At 48.6% G+C, this 16,585-nt stretch overlaps 1 protein-coding gene across 3 annotated transcripts in view; it reads right to left on the reverse strand.

The window, feature by feature from the left end:
• FHOD3 (formin homology 2 domain containing 3) overlaps window positions 1-16,585 on the reverse strand; it is a 475,398-nt gene that overhangs the window by 57,979 nt on the left and 400,834 nt on the right. For all 3 annotated transcript variants that reach the window (XM_047087059.1, XM_047087061.1, XM_047087060.1), the window contains 2 exons: window positions 9,412-9,690; window positions 230-1,113 (listed from right to left, as the gene is read on the reverse strand). In XM_047087059.1, coding sequence (XP_046943015.1) covers window positions 230-1,113; window positions 9,412-9,690 — 1,163 coding nt within the window. The remainder of the gene's footprint in view (window positions 1-229; window positions 1,114-9,411; window positions 9,691-16,585) is intronic.

The raw sequence follows: 16,585 nt of genomic DNA on the forward strand, positions 1-16,585 counted from the left end.
CATGAAGGGTCCCATAGTCATTTAGGTTACATCTAGGGTATGGCACAAAGACTCATCTCTTAAAGGTGTTTATACCAACTGCCTTTTCTTTCTTTCTTTTTTTTTTTTTTTTTTTACCATATAGCAAAAGCAGCATGAAGGGAATTTTATATACAACACATCTCCCAGTCCTACTCAACAGCAGAAAGTAACTCTGCAGATCAAGAAGCATTTGGGATGCTAGCGGTACCTTTGAGACGGACAGTTCCTTAGACTTGGACTCAAACAGGTGCTCCAGCCTGGAAGTGTCCACCTTAATAGGTTCCAGTTTCGACCACAGGAATTCTCGGCAGCGGCGGTTGTTCTTACATGGCCACTCGAACGGCCGCACTTCATTCCAGAATAGACGGATGGTCTTCTTTTTCTTTGTGAATGCCGGCTGACCCCGGGGTACCTGGGGCCACCCTAAGCCCTGAGGAGCGTTGAACACTGGAGGAGGAGGAGCCAATAAATTACCGGGGACAGGAGGGGGAGGCACGCTGTCCAAAAGGGGTGGTGGGGGCGGGGGAGGCAAACCCAGAAAAGTGGGTGGGGGCGGGGGCGGTGGCCCCGGAGCCTCCCTAGGACCCAGGTCCACATCCAGGACGTCGACGTCATCCTCCTCCCCCAGGTCGGTGAAATCCATGTCTTGGATTCTCAGCTCCCTCGGATTGGCCATGAGCTGGTCCCAAATGTAGTCAGATTCCGTCTTCTGCTGTGCGGATGCTTTCTCTGGGACTTTGTCATTAGGCTCGGCATCAGGGGAGATGGACCCTCTCCCCAGGTCCCCACTGTTGAATTTCTCGGCGAAGGCTTTCACGCTGCCCCGATTGTCCAGACAGCCAACGTCCACCCTCCTGACGCTGTCATCCTGGGCCAGAGAGTTGGCCTGCAGGGTGGATATCCTGCTAGCCAGGCTGGCTACCGCCTCCGCGCCCGGCTCAGTCCTCCCGGTCTCGCCCTCTCCCTTCTCCTCGTCATCCGTGGGCTTTCTGTTATGGGCATACAGCATGTCCAGCATGAACCGTTTGTTGGTAAGGATGTCGCCACACTGTTCATTTACACCGGCATCCTGAACACCCGCGGACCACAAACCTGAAAGCATACAGGAGGAAAAAAAATGAGCAAGTGGCAGGTGCCTTAATCCTGTGAGAAACCAGTTAGGTAATACAGAGGCTTTATACAGAGAGAAAACACTGAAATGAAGTGACTGAAGAGGTGGTGGTCCCGGTTGACAAGATGCCCATCAAAGTTGCAATGACCTGCTCCAGGACCCGACTCTGGTAGGTAGGACACTGCTCTTGGCTCGCACCTTGGCTCATAGGAGTATTTCCCCCACTTTTCCTGCCTACCCAGGGCAGCTGGTCAGGACCCACCCAGCCACAGGTAACTAAGGGGCTGCTGTCCTAACTAGACACAGGGAGGCAAGGAAGATGCTCCCTCCCCCACCATGGGACAGGTGTTGGAAAGGCTGTAGAGTTATGTCCGTCTCCCCACTACTCCACACGTGCACCAATGTGGCTCAAAGTGCCTGGGGAAAGGCACAAGCCCTTTAAGTCCATGGTCACCGGTCTTTGGGAAACCCTTACTGCTGCCTGGTAACCTCATCACAATCTCTCCTGGGTGACTCTGCCTACCTCCTCTCTCTCCTCCAACCTTCCCACTGTCACACATCTTCACACAAGCATGGCCTTGCTTCCTGGTTCAACAGCTTAACAGAAGAAGTCAGGGGAGATGTTCCAGGGCCTCATCCAGCCTCCCCCTGCTCGCACCTGAACCCCAGCCATGGCCTCTCTCCTGTGACTAGCGAGAAACCATCCCTCCTAGCAGGGTCAACGCTCCATGTGTGCATTTGGAAGCCATTCCAGTGGTTCTCTGTCCCGCATTTCCCATGCTCCCCCCACTAGAACTTCCTGCTGGCATAGAAGCATGGCATAATTTCACCCACCTTAAGACAAAAACACCTCACTTGACTCTCCTTAGCCCTCCAGCGATAATCCAACTTTTCTCCTTTCCTTTAAAGTAAAGCTGCTTAGCAGAGTTGTTTTGCTCACTGCTCCAATTTTTCTCTCTATTCTCTCTCTTGAACCCAGCCTAATGAAGTTTCTGCTCTCACCACCTTTGAAAGCTGCTCTTTCCCAGGTGGTCGAAGACTTTGCTGCTGCACTAGACCCAGCAGACGGCTCCCTCCTCAACTTCTGTTCTTCACTTGGCTTCCAGAACATTGCATTCACCTGGTCTGCTTCCTTTCTCCTGGCTGTCCTTTCTCAGTCTGCTGTGCTGGTTCCTCCTTATCTTTAACCTTTAAATGTCTTTGGACCTCTTGTGTAGTTGGACACTCACTCTCTTAGACACCATCTCATCCAGCCTCTGGGCTTTAGGGACCACCTCTGCTCTCACCCCCACCCCATCTCGGAACCTGCTTCTCCTGCAGCTAGCTGTTCCCTATCTCAGACGTGGCAACTTTCATCCATCTTGCTGCCAATTCCAAAAATCTCAGGGTCCTCTGATCCCCCCTGTTCTTTTATCCCACACATCCAACACAACAGGGTGTCTTGTTAGCTAAATCTTCCTGTCACATCCAGAATCCAACCAACTTTTCTCATCACCTGCCCCGCCATGGCCCTGGGCCGAGACAGCATGGTTTCTTGCCTGCAGCACTGGAGGGGCGCCCCCCAGCTGGTCCCAACTTCCACTCTTGGCCCCTAGAGTCAGTTCTTAACACAATGACCAAGGGATGTATTGAAATGGTCGATCACACCTTTCTGCTCAAAGTCTTCTAACGGTGCTACATTTCACCAAGACAAAAAGCCAGTGTGACCTTTCAATGTTCACAAGCCTTGCACGAACCCCCCTTACTTTTCTTGACAAACGTGCCTGAACCTCTTTAGCTACAGTAGCTGCTTGACATTTCTAACCTCACCAGGCATGATCTGACCTCAGGGCCTTTGCCCATCCCGGGACAAACGGCACCCATTTAAGCACACAGTTTGCTTCTCAACCTCCTTTAGGTCTTTGCTTAGACAGTATCTTCTCAGTGAAGTCCTCCCAACTACCTCGTTTAGAATTATGCAACACTCCCTCCCTCTCCCCGGAGCTATTTATCACCCTTTCCAGCTTTAGTCACCAGAGCACTTATTACAGCCTAATTTTCCACACATTTTCTGTATTTATTTTATTGTTGCCTTTGTCCTAACACCAGTAAGCTGTCCTCTTCGTTGTAATGTAAACTCTCCAAGGGCAGGGATTGGGTTTTGTTGTTGCTGCTCACTGTTGGATTCTCAGCATCCACGATGGATCAATGAATGAATAAATGAACGGTCAGGAATGTTATTCCTCTGAGTTTGCTTCCTAAGGGCCAGCAAGGCTGTTTGGTAGGCATTCAGGAAATGAGTTTCATCAGATACCCAGGGCCTCTGTGGATACTTGTGTTGAGGGATGGCAGAGACCTAGGCCAGAGACTTGAGCATTTGGAGCTCTTGTTCCACCAAAGAGGAATGTCCTGATCAAACACGCCAGGGGATGCACTGGTCGGTCTCACATGGCTCTGACTTCATCTTAGAGGAGGCATTCACTGAGGAGGCACAAAGGCCTCCTGGTGCTCTGTTTCTTCCAATGTAGCTTTATCCTCTGTACCTTGCTCAGGAGTGGCCTGACCTCACCAAAGGACCAACACCAGAACAAGGAGCCCTTGAACCCTCTTGCAGGTTTCACAAAATACACTTAGGAGACAACCACCATCAAAGAGGGAGGAGATGGCACTTGAGGACATGATGGGAACATCTGGGTATTTGCAGTCCCTATGACTGGCCAGACAGTCCTGTAACTAGGAAGACAGTTTTGAGGTCACGGGGCTGCTGCAGGTGGAGTGGCTGACTGGTCTCCTTCCCCATTTACTGGGAAAAGTGGAAGTTTTTTATTTTGCCAAAAAATCTCTTCATTCACTTAGGTCTTCTTATATCGCTATGTAGTATATGCTTCTTTGTCTCTAGCAATTTCCTTGGCTCTGAAGTCTACTTTGATCCTAATATAGCCTCTCCTGCTTTTCTTTGATCAATGTTAGCATGATGTATCTTTTCCCAGCTTTTAACTTTCCATCTGCCTATGCCATCATGTAGGAAATGAGTTCTGAACACATGGCATATAGCTGGGTTGTATTTTTGTCCACTCTGCACATCTCCATCTTTTCATTTAAATTATTGATATGTTAGGGCTTCAGTCTGCCACTTTTTTTTAATTCATTCTGTTTGTTTTAGTTCCTGTTTCATTTTTTTTTTTTGGTCTCCTTTTCTTTGAACACTTTTTTTTTAGAATTTCAATTTGATTTATAGTGTTTTTGAGTACCCTGCTTCATATAATTTTCTCGGCAGTGGCTCTAGGTATTACGATATGCACACTAACTTATCTGTCAGTGTTGATATTTCACTAGTTTGAAGCATAGAACCCTTACTTCCATTTAGAGTCCTTTACCCTCCCTACTTCAAAAAAATGTAATTGTCTTAAGTATTTCATCTACGTATAGTGGGCACTACATCTCATGTGTTACAGTTTTTGCTTCCACCATCACATACTAGATTTAAGAAACTTACAAGGCAAGAGACAGTCTTTTCTACTTACTACTTTTATCCATTCCCCTGTTCTTTTTCTTTCTGAAATTCTGAGCCTTCTGTCATCATTTCCTTTCTGTTCAGAGAACATTCTCTCGTCATTCCTTAAGAGTAGGTCTTAATTTGTCTTAGTTTTTCTTTAACTAAATTCTCTTAGTTTTTCTTTAACCGAGTATGTCTTTGTTTTCTCTTCATTCTTAAAGGCTACTTTTGCTGGAGTTGATAACTCTAGTCTTCGAGCACTCAACAAATGCTGCGCCACTTCCCGCTCACCTCCATGTTTCAGATGAGGAACTGTTTTGCCATGGAATTGGTGTTCCTCTGTAGGTAACACTTTGTTTCTTCCCAGTCCCTTTCAAGACATTCTATTTTTGGTCTTTAGTTTTCAGAAGTTTGCTTATCATTTGTCTTGGTGTGAATTTCTTTGGATTTATCCCCATTAGTACTTGCTTAGCTTCTTAAATCTGTGGGTTTACACCTTTTCCCAAATTTGGGAAATTTTCAGTCATTATTTCTTCAAACATTTTTCCAACATTGCATACTTTCTCCTCCCCTTCTCAGACCCTGATGAAATGAATGTTAGTTCCCTTGACATAGTCTCACAAGTACCTGAGGCTCTGTTCATTTTTTCAGTCAGTTTTTTTTTTTCCCCTCTGTTATTCAGGTTGGGTAATTTCTACTCATCTGTTTTCAACTGCATATATTATTTCTTTTGTTGTCTCCAATCTACTATACGGCCCAAGTGTTTTATTGTGGCCATTGTATTTTTTCAGTTCTATAATTTCCTTTTGGTTCTTTTTTATATCTTCTATTTCTTTGCTAAGATATTTCATTTCTTTTACATATTTCCTGAATATTTATAACTGTTCACTGAAATATTAGCATGATGGCTGTTTTAAAATCCTTGTCAGATAATCCCAACAACTGGCTCATCTCAATGTTGGCATTTGTTGCTTGTCTTTTCCCATTCAAGTTGTGAATGCCCTAGTTCTTGATATGATGAGTGATTTTAGAGTGTATCCTAGATATTTTGGGTATTATTTGCTGGACTTTGGATCATGTTTAATCTTCTCTTTCAGCAGGCAGTCACCCTTTTTAGGTGTGCTGTACAGGTCTTGATGGGCATAGATGTTCAACTCCCTACTGGGTCCAACTGTCACCACCCTAGCAAGAGGGTTGATTCACACTGCCTCACTGCAGATGGGCAGGATGGGGGTTGAGCAACCTCTTGACCCCACGGGCATACTTCCAGTGAAAGTGGAGCACTTACATTGCCTCCAAGTGGAGGGGAAGGCTCGGCTTCCCACTGGTCCCTACTGATGCTGGGTTGGGGAAAAGAGATCGCAGACTAGTTCCACCTCCAACCACATCATTCTACCTTGTTTATGTTGGGTGGAGATGGAGGTTGAGCTCCCTGGCTGGGCCCAGATGGTGTTAGAGAAGGAGGGCAGGGGAACGAGAATTCTGATCAGTCTTCTTCCACTGCTTAAGTCTGTCTCCTGCTGGCTGAAGGTGAAGTCTTAGATCTCTACAAGACCCCACTGACACTTCTCCAGTAGGGAAACTGGGATGCCACTTGCTTTTGCCCTGTAGTGGATAGAATATCAGTTCCCCATTAGGAGAACTACTCCAGCAAGGAAATGAGAGAACACCATCTGCTTCTGTTGGGCAGGGGGCAGAGGACTGCTTCTCTACTAAGTACTGTTGACACCACAGTGCTCATCCCAAAAAGTGACCTACCTAATGCCCATCACCCATTTAGCCCATCCCTTCACGCACCTCCCCTCCAGAAACCCGTTTCCATAAGGTGGAGGTTATAGAAGATCACCTCCTCTTTGGTCCCACTAAAGCTACTGGGTTGGGGAGGGGCAGGACAGCAGATTTTCAATTAGTGCTTGTCTAGGGTAGGGAATGTATTAACAGCCAAAAAATTTTCTGTTCTGTTAGGCAATCCTTTCGCCAATTCTTTGGCTATGGGAATAGGATTTAATTAGAGCTTTACTGCCATGTCATTCTAGTCCAAAGGTCCTTAGACAGTCTGTCTTCCTTCCACTTTTCAGAGTCCTCCTATAATTGATTGTTCTGTTATGCCCAGGGTGTTGATATTTTAATTGTTAGAGGGAGGAACTGGGAACAATAGAGCTGCTGTATCTTAGCCAGTTGTCTCTTCATTCAATTATTCATCAACAGTTTTGTGAGCCTCTACTATGTTGTTAGGCCTACCGCAAGGAAGTGAGGACTCACGATAGACAAGACAGACATCCTGTCTTCACAAATTTTATATTCAAGTGGAGGTAAAAGACAGTTATACAAGTCATTATTGCCAACTGTAACGAATGCTACCATAAAGTCTCTCATGCTGATGCCATGGAGAGGAACATGGGAAACAAAAAGAAAGCCACACAACCAGAATAAGTTGAGACTCTTTCAAGACCTACAAACTCATTTCTGAGTAATGGATACTATCATCAGAAAGAAGACTGAGTCTGGGCATTGAAGAGGGCACTTGTTGAGATGAGCACTGGGTGTCGTACGTAAGCGATGAACCACGGCAATCTACCCGAAAAACCAAGAGCACACTTTACATGCTGTATGTTAGTCAATTTGACAATAAATTAAAAAAAAAGAAATAAGATTGAGTCTCTTATAGTTTGCCTCCTTCTCTGTTTTTATCTTATTAAATACAGAGAACTGAGGGTTGCTGGAGGGGTGGTGGGAGGGGGGACGGGTTAACTAGGTGACAAGCTTTAAGGAGGGCACTTTTTGGGATGATCCCTGGGTGTCATATGTGAGAGATGAATCACTAGGTTCTACTCCTGAAGCCAAGAATACACTGTACGTTAACTAACTTGAATTTAAGTGAATAAAGAAGAAATAAGATTGAGAATCGTTATGATTGCCTTTGTGATTTGAGAACACTCTGAAAGGCAAGAGCTATGATGACAGAACCACCCTGACTCCACAGCTGCTGATCGTGCCTGTGAGCAGTGGGATTTTCTAGGAGCTAAAGTTGCAGCAAATAATTATGATCATGTCTCTTAATAGCACCTGACTAAAGCAGAAAAAAAAAAAAATCACTGCAAAGCACTAACTCCTGAGTCGATACACTTGGATACTGACTTTGGTAGGAAGTCAGTGGTTCTTCACTGGGAGTAGAGTCTCCATTTTTGGAAAGTTGCCCTTATTTGGAAAAATACTGGGCAATCTGATCCAAGAAAGTCCTGTTCCTTGGCTTCTTTTCACTAATGCAACTTGTTGATATGTTTTAGGCCTGCTAAACCTAGTGACGACGAATAATTCCTAGAGCTATTTATAATGACTTAAACATGATTTAAGGCCAACCTGAGCAAGACGACTTACCCGACTGTACTATGGCCCTAATCCCATTGAAGGAGAACACGAACAAGTAGAATTTGGGAGACTAACTGCAATCTGACTGGAGAGAAATTAAGTAAATATCAATATATGTAATACTTTCCAGCAATACATCTCCAGCCAGACACAAGATTTTCAATGCAATAATTACTAAGATATAAACTAATAAAGTCCTCAAGTCCCATTTCCAGTGCGTCATAGGGACTAGCAATAGAAAGAATAAAATTTAGTAATATAGCTGGTGAAAACTCAAATATTAACTAAGACCAAGCTCTTAACTGATAGTTCTTGTAGCAGACATTATGGCTTCATTCATTCATTCATCCATTCATTCCATTTTCATTCATACATCCATGCTTCAGAGACCATGTATTCTTTATGTGTGAACTAACAAGCCATGCATGGGTCATGCCACCAGTTGGTAGGCCCCTGCAGAGCCTTCATGCTGCACTTTGGACCCAAGGCATAGGCTCCTTGAGTGTGTATCACTGTGTAGCTTACTGAAGGCTGGCTAGTAGGGCATGCCCCCACTGATGAGGAGTGTTAGGTGAGAGAGGGGGCACCCTGTCATCTCAACAGCACACAAGTCATGGGCAGGACAACCAACCCAATGGTGTTGCATATGAACCACAATTCAAATGATTATATCAATCTTTTACAATTCCGATAACCCTCTATGGCACCCTCCCTGAGTCCCCAGGGAGGATTAATGTTCCATTTGGCCCTTAACCATAGAGTCACCATTACACAGATGAACTGAATAAATATCAGCTATAATACCAAAAAGAACAAATTCCATAAAGAAAAGCATATATTTCATACCAAAGAAACAAGTGGCCCTGAGTATATTGTAGAAAGTTACTTAAATTATATATATTCCATTAAAGCACACCAAATTGACCTCAGCACATCGTGAACTGCCACTTTTTGGAAATACTCATTCAGTTCATTTTAGCACATTTGCTCTGGTCTGAAACGCCCATCATAATGGTTTTAGCACACTTCACCGAAGAAACTTTCAAGGGAGCAGATGGCAACACGACAGATCTCTAAATTTAAATCAGAAAAAGAGCTGTATTTACTCTTAACAAGCAATTAGAAGGAAGAGAGGAATTTCTCTTTGGGGGCTTATTCCTCAGGAAAAGTCCTTTGCTGCCCTCATTATCAAGCCCTTCTCCCACCTGTAGAAGTGATGGTGCGACAGCATGGCAGAGGGTGTGGGGCCACCTCCACAAGGGGCAGGAAGCTGTGGGCTGCCGACAGTGTGGCCGCATCCTTCACACCTCCAGCCACCAGGTGCCACGGCCAGTGAGTGAGCTGAGCCGGGAGGTCACCTCAGTGGCCAGCAAACCAGGTGTCCCACCCCAGGGTTCCCTGGGACTTATTTACTGAGAAAAAAGGGCTGCGTTACCAGGTCCCCTGTCCCTGGAGAGCTTGTCTTCCTTCTCCTCCCTCTCTAACGTGCTGCTGGAGGATGAGATGCTGGAGGCGGAGCAGTTGTCCTTCTCGTTCACCTCCTCGCTCTGCCTCTCTTTCTCACTGAGGGAGGCCCGCTCTTCTGGCTCTTGCTCCAGTGCTCGCTCCGCTTCACTCTCTGCTCCCACGCGGGCAGGGGCTACTTCAGGGCTGGCCTCGTCCGCACTCTGCCCTACCTCCGCCTCCGGTCCAGGCTCGGGATCCCCAGCACTGGCTGGTGGAGACAACAATGGAGATTATGATCACAACAGGAACTCCCTGGGAATGTCAAGTGAGGTATGAAAGCAGACCTGAGGTTGATTTCTCTTGGCTGTCTGCTGTGGGCGACATTCGAAAGGCGACCCCCAAGATTCCCATCCCCTGGCCATTCAGTTAAACGCTAAACACTAACACTGCTGGGAAGGGACCGTGTAGCTGACGGTGCAGTCTCAAGTCACGTGACTTCAAGGTCTAGAGGTTATCTAGGGGGGCCTGATTCGATCTGGTGAGACTTTTAAATTTTTTTTTTTTTCAACGTTTATTTATTTTTGGGACAGAGAGAGACAGAGCATGAACGGGGGAGGGGCAGAGAGAGAGGGAGACACAGAATCGGAAACAGGCTCCAGGCTCTGAGCCATCAGCCCAGAGCCCGACGCGGGGCTCGAATTCACGGACCGCGAGATCGTGACCTGGCTGAAGTCGGACGCTTAACCGACTGCGCCACCCAGGCGCCCCCTGGTGAGACTTTTAAAAGCAGGGTGTTTTCTGATTGGCAACAAAAAAGAAAGTTGAGAGATCAGACGTGTGTGGCTTAAGGGGCGCCTGGGTGGCTCTGTTGGTTCAGCGTCTGACTTTGGCTAAGGTCGTGATCTCGGGGTTCATGGGTTAAAGCCCCGTGTTGGGCTCTGTGCAGACAGCTCAGAGCCTGGAGCCGGCTTCAGATTCTGTGTCTCCCTCTCCCTCTTCCCTTCCTCTGCTCGCGTTCTCTCTCTCTCAAAAATAAACCTTAAAAATTTTTTTTTTTAATTTAAAAAAAAGCATGTGGCCATAAAGATGGAGGGGCCATATGACAGACAAGGAACGCGAGTGGTCCCTAAAACCTGAGAGCAACTCGCAGCCAACATGAAATAAAGAACAGGGACTTTGGGGCTGTGAGCATAAGAAACTGATGTCTGCCAACAACCGAAATGAACCTGGAGGTGGTCTTCCCAGGGCCTCCCTCAGCTCCCAGTAAGAGACAGGCCAGCCACAGCCTTGACTGTGGCCTTGTGATACCCAGGGCTGAGAACACAGTTGAGCCATGCTGGCCTGCTGGCCTTCTGACCTGTGGAAACTGTGAGATAATAAATGGCTATATTTTGAATCGCTGTGTTTCTGGTAATTTATTACACAGCAGTAGCAGCCTGATGTTTTATCGGCTGCCAAACCAGTGAGGACTGCCCCCACTTTGCTTGAATGAGGTCTGCTCATAATTTGAAGTTAGGCCCTAACTCTGAAAGTTGTTCAGGAGAATCACTGCTGGGCCCAGAAGTATTTGCAAACCTATCAAGACTGGAGATCTGATGCTTGTAGCAAGGTCAAATGCTCACGCTCCCCTATGTGACATCCTCTGAGGAAAGGGAAAATGGCACAGTATGGCTTTGCATGGTTTTACACAACAAATCTCTCAGCTGTGCACAGTGTATCCATAGCAAATGATAGAGAATACAAAAAATTCTGTGCCAACTGTCACATGTGAAGGCCAGAGGAGGACAGGTCGGTCCTGAGAGTGTGACCCTCAGAGCTGGGAAAAACTACATTGCTGGAATCCTGGCAATGTGCCCCCGGCCCTAGGCAATTGCTACTCAAAGCAATACGGAAATTCAGCAGCATCTGCCTGGGGCAGGACCTGGAAGAGACCCCAGAAGAACAAGCAGATCAGGGAGGTGTCTCGTGGAGGCATCCTGCTGGCTCAGGCGAGTGGGGACTGGCTGGCAATGAGATACCAGAACAGGCCCTCCAGGAGGCCAGGCGGGGCAACTGCTAAAAGGCAGAGGAAAGCTCAGGCCTCACTGGGGTGGGGGTGGCGGGGGGGGGGGGGCAGCTGCCCTCAGCTTCCCAGCCAGAAGCCATGCTGCCAGTTCCAGCTGGGTCCAGTACCCTCACCCCTCATCTGCTCTCAGCCTCCTTCCTCTGAGAACGAGGGAATTGAGGAAGTTGCAACGTCAGCTTTTCCTCGTGTCCTTGGGTAACTTCCAACTCCAAAGGGAAGCAGGACCCCTCCGTGGGAATCTCCCCAGGGCCCTTCAGGTAGGAAGTGGGTGCAGAGGTCACAGAGCCTCTACCTTCCACCTGCCCGGGGCCTCACGACTGTCTGTATATCTTCTAGCCTAGTACAGGAACCTGCTTCCCTGGGACACTGGAGGAAAGGCAGGCTGGGGTGGCAACGGGCCTCTGCTGTCTGCTGGCTGTCCCTGCTGGGCGTCCCCAAGATGGACCTGGTGATATGAGGACAAAGTTTCCAGGCAGGGATATGCCGCCTGGCAATGGCAGGAGAAAGCCAAAGGACGCACGACCCTGAGCCCACATGCCTAAGAATGGGCATGTCGGATACATTTCCTTAAAAGCAAAGACTGAGCTGAGTACAGGCAAAGAGTGAATATGTCCTGGAGAAAAATTCCCTTTGGTACTGAAGGAATTATTATGGCGATCTTTTTCTCATCCGATAATGAAGTATTTAGCAAGGAGATACAGCCCTTCATTCACAAGCACGGCAGAAGCACAGTGTTACCAAGAGCACTGTCATCCTTTGGTTGACAGAAGGCATGCATCCTTGCACACATTTACTCCAGAATAGCCACATCAAAACGAAAATGTGTTTGCAACAGTCTAGCATGTGGCACGCATTTGACTTGCAATTGGTGAGCATATGGCGAAAACTGGCTAGGGGGCCTCCACGTGGCTTTATCACTGACAGGGAGATGGCCGCAGGGGGCTGTCATAAGCCTGTGTCTACTCTCTATCCCCAGGAGACTGGCAGACAGAGCAGGAAAGATGCACGATTTGCTGGTTTGACTTCAGCCTACGTGCACCCCGCCACCACACTTCCTTCCGGGGAAGCGGTGGCCGTCTGGACAGTTACGGGAACGGGTGTGCAAATGCTACAGAGTCACAAATTCTTGTGCCTAAAACGCTACACAATTTTATCCCCATCCGCTAGGGCCTCACTTCGTGGAGTCAGACATTTCTTTGTGTGATTCGACCACTGGGTGGCTTCTCTTTGTCATCACTGCTGGGGAGGTGGCCATCTCCAGAACCACCTCCCGACGAGAATGCAGACTCAGCATCACAAGCCCTGCCGGCAAATCTGTGGCACATGAGGTTGTCCTAACGATGAACAAATAATAGTCACACACATTTTGGGGCACCTGGGTGGCTCAGTCGGTTGGGCTTCCGACTTCGGCTCAGGTCATGATCTCACGGTCTATGAGTTCGAGCCCCGCGTCAGGCTCTGTGCTGATAGCTCAGAGCCTGGATGGAGCCTGCTTCGGATTCTGTGTCTCCCTCTCTCTCTGACCCTCCCCCATTCATGCTCTGTCTCTCTAATTAAAAAAAAATTAAAAAAAAGTCATACACATTCAAGTCAAGCAGAACCAGCAAAGATCGAGAGTGACAGTGGGAAAGCAGACACACGTAGTTGCTCCTTGTACCACACACGCCAGGCCACACGCGTGTCACTGACATAACATCCTTGCTTTCAGAAGGCTCACTCCTTGGCTGAGGAAACAGCCATCAACTGGGGTCACCATGGTATGCGGCCAGGTACCCAAGAGAGGGCACTGGATAACAGGCGACAGGGGGTTCCTGGAAGGAACAGCTGGGACCCACGGCAGAGCCCTTCTGCAGCTGTGCTAATCAAACACGGGAACGACAAGAGCAAAAGATCCCCGAGGGCTCAGACCTTGCCTTCCTCTCATGTCCATGAGCCCTCTGCATGGTACTGGGCCAACATCTGCTCAAAAAGTTCCAGAACGTTTCTGCTCCCCTTTCCCATTCTCTTGCATCAGGACCTCCCTGTCAGCACGACCCCCACCACATGAATCCCCTATCCTTGAGTTGCTGCCCCATGCCAGGCTGGCTGCCCCCTGGGAAGACAGGGGAACAAGTATCATCTACCCACCCTGAGTGCCCAGGAAGCAGGAGGAACCATATCATATTAGTCTTCAGGAACAGCCCTACAGAGAACTAAGGCATCTGTCAACACTGAGGGGTGGAGACTGCTCACGACTTCCCATCGCTGCCAGTTCCTGTATTTAATGGGCCTTTCTCTGCCCCAATGGTGTTGGTGGTAAAAGACCCAGTGATACATGAGTGACACAAGTGACAGACCCAGTGCTTGTCATCACAGGGACTACAGAGGAGCAAGGAGAACCTACCTGCCTGGCGTGGCAGAGGTGGGGGAACCCTACCACCAGTGGACGGGGAAACCCCAGCCCCTCACCTCACCCAGACACAGGTAAAAATATCTATATGTGACAGTGTCCTAAGATTAAAAGCACAGTGCCCTAGGCGGGGGGTTATGGCAAGGGACTTTGACAAGGCCTGGGAAGGAACATAAAAGCCGCTGTACCAAAATGACATTTAAACAGGGTCTCCAAGAATGAAAAGGAGTTAAAATGGGGGAAAAGTAGGGGCGCCTGGGTGGCTCAGCTGGTTAAGCGTCCGACTTCGGCTCAGGTCATGATCTCACAGTTCGTGAGTTAGAGCCCCGCACTGGGCTCTGTGCTGACAGCTCAGAGCCTGGAGGCTGCTTTGGATTCTGTGTCTCCCTCTCTCTCTCTGCCCCTCCCCCACTCACGCTCTGTCTCTCAAAAATAAATAAATGTTAAAAAAATTTTAAAGAAAAGCAGGGTAAAGTGGATATAAGAATGTTCTGGGCAGAAGGAGAGTATGTGCAAAGACCAGGAGCCCAGGGGACACTGGAGGAATGAGAGCTGTCTTGCCACATGGTAATGGGCCTTGCAAGGGGGGATGTTACTCTAAGGGCAGTGATGGCTGCTGCAGGTAGAGACAGACAGACCACACCTCCCAGTGGGACAGCTGAGGCATGTCTGGTGCTATCAGTGAAGCTCCTTGTTAGCGTGGAGCAAACAGTCCAGAAAGCAAACCCTGACGACAGAGAGACTGAGGAGGAAGAGACGAATGCCAGACCCCGGGGCTCAAGAGAAGATGATGAATAAAAACATGGCGCCAGTGGGAAGCTGTTTCCAATCTAAGAGCACTGGGACAGGTAGCGTGTCAGCTTCTGAAGGGAGCGTGGGATGCTGTCTCCTCAAGATCCCTCTGTGGTGAGGCCTCTCTTATTGCCCTCAGAAAGTGAGGCCAGGAGGGAACAGTGAAGGCCCAGACCATGGTGCTGGGCAGGAAGGGGCAGGGCACCCACTCCCAAGCACATGCCTGCAGCCCTGTCTTTGAAGGAGGGTCAGAAGTGACTGCAATATACCAACCCTACAAGTCAGGAGCTGCCAGGAACCCCCCACTCATCTCTCACCAGCCACACCTGCCCATCACCTTGGATGGAGGAAAGACGCAAAGATCTGCCGCATCTCTGGGGCTGGGCCAAGGAGAGGAGATTTGAGAAGTTCCTGTGCCAGGTGCCAGGTTACCCCTCTCCTCACAGTGGGCATGAGTGTGGAAGTGAAGGGAGGACATGGCAAGAAACTCCTGGCAACACAAAAGGCATCCCAAACTGGGACCTGTCTTCCTGGACCACATCCTAAGTGAGCAGACTGATGGGATCCTGGCATTGCCAGAAGGCACTTAGCAAAGGCCAGAAAAATGTATTTGGCCAGAACCGGCACTGACCTGATTCAGAGAGCTTTAAACTAAATGTTAAGGTCAGAGCAGGGAGAGGAGAAAAAAAATCAAAATGAAACTGTATAAAAAGATACAGGAATGGACAATTTACTTAATATGGAAGAAATCGTTGAAGAGGTCGCCAGTATATTCAGAAGGAAGTAATGAAGAACCAATTGGTTGTCGCCAATGCTGTGGGAAAGAACCCGTAGCCGGAACGCAGACACTGAAGGGAATTCTCTATCCAAAGAACACAGACATTGCAGGACAGAGAGGTTGGGCATAGGAGCCGGATTGGAACCCATCAACGCGAGAGCCATAGGGAAAGAGGGAAAACTCCAGTACTACTGTCGAGAGAATATAAAAGGGTGCCCAGTCAGATGCTGGTACTTCCCTCGTGCAGATCACAAAACCGGGAGAGAGAGGAGGGAGAGTAGGCCCTGAGTAGTGAGCCAGGGCAGACATGGACTCCTAACAGCTACTGCTCTCTGCCCCTCCAAAAGCCCAGCACCAGCTCCTCATCTGGTCCCCCAGATTTCACTAGATGCCAGGCCCTGCACACGAGGTACCAGGTACCTTCTATACCCTGGTGCCTCCCAGGAACCACATACACATCACCCTGTGTAGCCCTCATACCAGCAGGATGATTAATGTCCCAGTGTGAAAAATAAGGACACGTGTCCAGAGAGGTTAAGCAACTTGTCCAGGGCTACACAGTAGGCTGGAAGCTCACGGCTGCTCCTCCAGACCCGTTTTCTATTCTGCTCTGTGCCCCAGGAGGCTGGCTCCCTCTCAGTGTGACAGAGGTCAGCTTCTGGGAGGTAGCAGCACAGGAGGGAGGAAAGAGAGGCTAGACTATGCCTCCACCCTCTTCACGTGGGGCCTCCGGTTGGCAGAGACTGTCAGGCCACTATTTCTGTCCCATGGGCAGAAAGGCTACAGCTCCCAAGGCTACAGCTCTCACCAGTCCCAGGCACTAACCAAGTTCCCCCAGGCCTGGAGGTGGGAGTAGTGTTGACATCTCCCAGTGCTGCTAGTCCCTGGGCACTTCCCCACCTGACAGACCTGTGACACTCTCCACACCTCTGTGAACTGTCCCTACACTGGCTGCCCCCAGGCACCTTCTGAGCATGTCCATCTCCTTCCGACCTCACCGATAAGCAGACCTGGGATTTGAACCCCGATGGGCCTTGAACCTCTGTTAATCACGATGTTACACTGTGAGGTTGGTGACTTATGCTGCAAGGGAGAAGTTCATCATCATTCCTCAAAGGACAAACACACGCACACACACA

The sequence above is a fragment of the Lynx rufus genome, unplaced genomic scaffold, assembly GCF_022079265.1.
Source record: "Lynx rufus isolate CCGP_SWC_20201006 ecotype Redwood Valley unplaced genomic scaffold, mLynRuf1.p SCAF_22, whole genome shotgun sequence".
Classification (NCBI taxonomy): domain Eukaryota; kingdom Metazoa; phylum Chordata; class Mammalia; order Carnivora; family Felidae; genus Lynx; species Lynx rufus.